Consider the following 5517-nt stretch of genomic DNA (forward strand, 5'->3'; position numbering starts at 1 on the left):
TCTGTCTCTCTCTGTCTCTCCCTTTGTCTCTATCTTTCATTCTCTCTCTCTCTCTCTCTCTCTCTCTCTCTCTCTCTCTCTCTCTCTCTGTCTCTCCCCCACTCTGGTCCTAGGAATCAAACTCAGGTTGTTGTCAGGCTTAGCAAGCAGACACCTTTACCTAGTGAGCTAATTCATTGTCACCATCTTTCTTTCTTCCTCTATTTCTTCCTCTCTTTCTTCCTTTCTTCCTTCCTCCCTCCCTATCTCTGTGTGCATGATGTGTTCATATGAGATGGATACATGTATGCGTGTATGTGTGAGGACAGATACGTGTCTGAAGTATGTGTATGGAGTGCGGTACAACCTCAGACGCTGATCCTCCATCTTCTACCCTGGTTGAAACGTGTTTTGTTTGCTGTTTGCATTGCACACATCAGGCTAACTGGCCTGAGAGTTTGGGATTTCTATCTCTGTCTCCTATGTTGCCTAGGAACAATGGGATGACAAACATGTGGTACTGCACAATGGCATCACACAGCCAGTGAGGATATGCAGTCCCAGTCCTAAGGTTTGTGTAAGAGCTTTACATCATTGTTTTTTTAATACACAAAATAGTAGATCCTTAGAGGGAAAGCCTGTCTGGTCAGACTGCTCCTATTCTCCGAGCCCACCAGAGGCCTCCCGCTCACCTGCTGTGATACTCTGCTAGTGGATTTTCATCTTCTAGGATCTTCCGCCCCGCGAAGTCAATGGTCACTTTCTTAGAAAGTCTGGAGGCATGTCGGAGTTCTCTCAGCTCCTCCTCTCGTTTCTGCAGCATTTCTCGCTCAACTTTGGACAGCCACTGGTTAGAATCACTGGCAAAGTAATCTGATTCATCGTCAATAACTTGGGTCCTTCGGATACTGAGCAGGAAAGATGGAAAAAGAACACAAAGCAACTAGGTCACGTGCTGATAAATATGGACTAATTACCACTTAACTTTTGCTATTATAGAGGTTTGCATCTCAACTATGAAAGGCTGAGAATGTTGTAAAATCAGGCTAGGCTGTTCCTTACTTGAAAGTGTGTGTGTTCCATCCACTGAAGGTTGTTGTGTTGCTAGCACTAATCTCAGCCTCAGGCGGCAGAAGACACTGCAGTCCACTGTCCTCCCTTTCATCTACCTTCCTCGAATCCTCCAGCCCTCTAGGTGTGGATCACAACTTGCACATCATGACTGGGATGTCGCTTGTTTTTGTCATAGCCCAGTTGGTTTGTTTTGGGTTTTGTTTGTTTGTTTGTTTGTTTTTTGAGACAGGGTTTCTCTGTGTAGCCCTGGCTGTCCTGGAACTCACTTTGTAGACCAGGCTGGCCTCAAACTCANAAANCCGCCTGCCTCTACCTCGAGTGCTGGGATTAAGGGCGTGCCTACCACGCCTGGCATAGCCCAGCTGTTATCCCACTCAATGCCCTCCTCCTTTACAGTCGCTGGCCCCTGGTTCATCATTGACAGATAAATCTGTCTGCTGGTGCTTGCTTTGCAGGCTCAGTCCTGTGGCTTTTTGTTTTTCAAGAAAGGTTTTCTCTGTGTAACAGCCTGGGCTGTCTTGAAATTCACTTTGTAGACCAAGCTAGCCTCAAACTCAAGAGCTCTGCCTGCCTATGACTCCCAAGTTCTGGGATTAAAGAAGTACACCACACCACCATCGGTGTGCTCAAGTGGCATTTTAAAAAACATTTTATTGATTGTGAATTTCACATCCTGCACCCCAATCCTACTCATCTTCCCATCTCTTCCTTCATATCTGCTTTCTGCCCTTGCAACTTCCCCCAAAATAAAACAAAACAAACAAAAAACAGAATTTAAAAAAACCAGAGGCCGGGCGTGGTGGCGCACGCCTTTAATCCCAGCACTCTGGAAGCAGAGGCAGGCGGATTTCTGAGTTTGAGGCCAGCCTGGTCTACAGAGTGAGTTCCAGGACAGCCAGGGTTATACAGAGAAACACTGTCTCGAAAAACAAAAAAACAAACAAACAAAAAAAAACCAGAAACATCTCCCCATGGAAGCTGTGGTGTGCCGTGGTGTATCACACAGAACACCCCTTGCTCAAACAGCTTTACCTGCAAATGTTCACAGCAGTGAGTCATTGGTCTGGGCTCCTTCTGAATCTCCTGTTGTTGCCCTGTGTCATGAAGAGCCTACAGTGTTGGTTCTGCAGTACCATCTCCTTCACATGCTCCAGAAGTTCACATGGGATAGACATTGGGGTGGGCTGGGTGGTCAGCCTGCCAGCTTTCCTGTGCCTGAGCCACCAGGGCCAGCTCTCCTGCTTTGCTCAGGTGAGGGATGGGACCAGCTCTCCCACTCTCATGCCCTCCTGTTATTTATGCGTGAGTACATCTGTGTGCTCATGCCTGTAGAGGTATGCGGGCATTCCTCTGGAACTGCAGCAGCAGATGATTGAGAACTGCTACACTCGTGTGGTCAAACCTGGGCTGCTGAAAGAGCAGTGCATGCTCTTAATCTCTAAACCAATTCCCTGGCTCCCCAAATTAAAACATTTGGGGTGCCAGAGAGTTGGTTCAGTTCTAGCTCTCCAAGAGCTTTGTCTTAGCATGTTAGTCTAACCTCACCATACCTCGTTCTGTCGAACTCTAACAGCTTTTCCTTATGCTTGATAGCCTTCTCCAAACCAGACTTCATTCGGGATTCTTGATGAGGAAGTAGGTCCTTGGTAGAGACATCCACCTTTCCAGAAGTCTCTGCCCCTGAAATTCAGTAAGGAAAGCAAATGGTATCAGCCCATAGGACAGAGCTGTTGTATTGTTGTGAGGTCTGGTTCTAGCCTGATGAGCTGAAGCATTCATTTAAATGAAAATGTTTATGGTCAGGCTCAACCAGCAGCAAGTGGTGTTTGACATCAATGGTAACAAAACAAAACAAAACAACCCATAAAACAAAAAAGGAGATGGGGAGTTTCTTTATTTAAAGGAATCTACCAGAGTAAAGGTGGCACACACCATTATTCCCAGCAGTCTGAAGGCAGAGGCAAGTGGATCTCTGAGTTAGAGACCAACCTGGTCTACAGAAGGAGTTCCAGAACAGCCAGAGCTACACAGAGAAACCCTGTCTCAAAAAACAAACAAGCCAGGCAGTGGTGGCATACACCTTTAATCCCAGCACTTGGGAGGCAGAGGCAGGCGGATTTCTGAGATTGAGGCCATCCTGGTCTACAAAGTGAGTTCCAGAACAGCCAGGGCTACACAGAGAAACCCTGTCTTGGGGGGAAAAAAATTATTAAAAAAAAAAAAAAAGTAGTGTGGGCTATATGAGATCTTATTCTAAAGAGGGAAAAGGGGTGCTCAGAAAGATAAAAAAAGGTCTTTTAAAAATGGTCTTAATTTTTCTGAAGTTTTAAAAGAATTTAGTGTGTATGAGAATGTGTCCATGTACACATGCCATAGCAGGTATGTGGAAGTCAAAGACAGCTTGGAGGCCCAGGACCTCAGCAGGAAGCACCTTTACCTTTTGAACCATCTTGCCAGTCTTAAACTTTGTTTTTTTTTTTTGTTTTTTTTTGTTTTTTTAATTTTTATTTATTGATTATATGTAAGTACACTGTAGCTGTCTTCAGACACACCAGAAGAGGGAGTCAGATCTTGTTACGGATGGTTGTGAGCCACCATGTGGTTGCTGGGATTTGATCTCCGGACCTTTGGAAGAGCAGTCGGGTGCTCTTACCCACTGAGCCATCTCACCAGCCCAGTCTTAAACTTTGATTAAGACAGTCTCATTACACAGCTCAAGACGGCCTGTTTTTAGTTCACTATGTATTGCAGGTTGGTTTCAAATATGCCTTGCTCCTTCCATAGATTCTAGAGTGCTGTTATTATTATTTGCTTAACAGCACCACTATGCCTGGCTTAATTTTTTCTCTTTTTATATTTTACTTGTTTAGTGTGACATGGTGTGTGTGTGCATACGAATGTCATGAAGCACACATGATAGCAGAGGACTCATGGGAGTCCAGTTTTCTCAGCAGAGGGTACCTTCACATGCTGAGCCATCATCTCTCCAGGGTGCCTTTACAAGTTGAGCCATCATCTCTCCAGGGTGCCTTTACATGCTGAGCCATCATCTCTCCAGAGTGCTTTCACATGCTGAGCTATCTCTCCAAGGTGCCTTCACATACTAAGCCATCATCTCTCCAGGGTGCCTTTACATGCTGAGCCATCATCTCTCCAGGGTGCCTTTACATGCTGAGCCATCATCTCTTCAGGGTGCCTTTACAAGTTGAGCCATCATCTCTCCAGAGTGCCTTCACATGCTGAGCCATCTCTCCAAGGTGCCTTCACATACTAAGCCATCATCTCTCCAGGGTGCCTTTACATGCTGAGCCATCATCTCTTCAGAGTGCCTTCACATGCTGAGCCATCTCTCCAAGGTGCCTTCACATACTAAGCCATCATCTCTCCAGGGTGCCTTTACATGCTGAGCTATCATCTCTCCAGGGTGCCTTTACATGCTGAGCCATCATCTCTCCAGGGTGCCTTCACATGCTGAGCCATCATCTTCAGGGTGCCTTCACATGCTGGGCCATCTCTCCAAGGTGCCTTCACATGCTAAGCCATCATCTCTCCAGGGTGCCTTTACATGCTGAGCCATCATCTCTCCAGGGTACCTTAACATGCTGAGCCATCAACTCCAGGGTACCTTCACATACTAAGCCATCATCTCTCCAGGGTGCCTTCATATGCTGAGCCATCTCTCCAAGGTGCCTTCACATATTGGGCCATCATCTCCAACCCAATTTTATTTGTGAGTAGATAAGAATCCTGCTGTGTTATCCAGAATAGCTCCAAACTCCCAGACTCAAACAATTCTTCTGCCTCAGACTCTTAATAAAGTACTTCAGGTATTTACCAGCCCTAAAAAAAGGTCCTTAGCTATTTTTTGTGAGATGCTTTCAAATATAAAAGACTTAACATTTTTAGAGTAAAAAAGGAAAAGAACACTTCTTATATATATTCATCTGGCTTCCCTTGATGTCAGCATTATCTTTATAAGGATTAAAACTAAGAAATTAGAGCTGAGAGCATGGCATGGTGGCACATACTTTTAGTCCCAGAACTTGGGAGGCAGAGGCATGTGGACCTCTGTGAGTTCAAAACCAGCCTGGCCTAAAGAGTGAGCTCTGAGAAAGCCAGAGTTATACAGAGAAACTCTGTCTCAAAAAAGCCAAAAATAATAAATATATAGTTTCATCATTTTGGGAGGGGCTGGAAAGATGGCTCAATGGTTAAGAGCACTGGTTGTTCTTCAGAGAACTCAGGTTCAAATCCCAACTGCCCATAGCTGTCTATAATTCCAGTTTCAGGGGATTCAACCTCATACAGACATACATGCGAACAAAACACCAAAATACATAAAATAAATAAACCATTAAAAAAAAAAACAGGGCGGGAACAAAACACCCAGGGAAGGAGTTACAGAGACAAAGTTCGTAGCTGTGATGAAAGGATGGACCATTTAGAGACTGCCGTATCCAGGGA

At 45.2% G+C, this 5517-nt stretch overlaps 1 protein-coding gene across 4 annotated transcripts in view; it reads right to left on the reverse strand.

The window, feature by feature from the left end:
- The window catches only part of Trip4 (thyroid hormone receptor interactor 4), an 85525-nt gene that overhangs the window by 35516 nt on the left and 44492 nt on the right, over window positions 1-5517 (reverse strand). For all 4 annotated transcript variants that reach the window (XM_021172377.2, XM_029481783.1, XM_021172375.2 and 1 more), the window contains exons 7-8: window positions 2604-2733; window positions 672-887 (exon numbers count right to left, since the gene is read on the reverse strand). In XM_021172377.2, coding sequence (XP_021028036.1) covers window positions 672-887; window positions 2604-2733 — 346 coding nt within the window. The remainder of the gene's footprint in view (window positions 1-671; window positions 888-2603; window positions 2734-5517) is intronic.

Source organism: Mus caroli, chromosome 9 (genome assembly GCF_900094665.2).
Source record: "Mus caroli chromosome 9, CAROLI_EIJ_v1.1, whole genome shotgun sequence".
NCBI classification, from domain to species: Eukaryota; Metazoa; Chordata; class Mammalia; order Rodentia; family Muridae; genus Mus; species Mus caroli.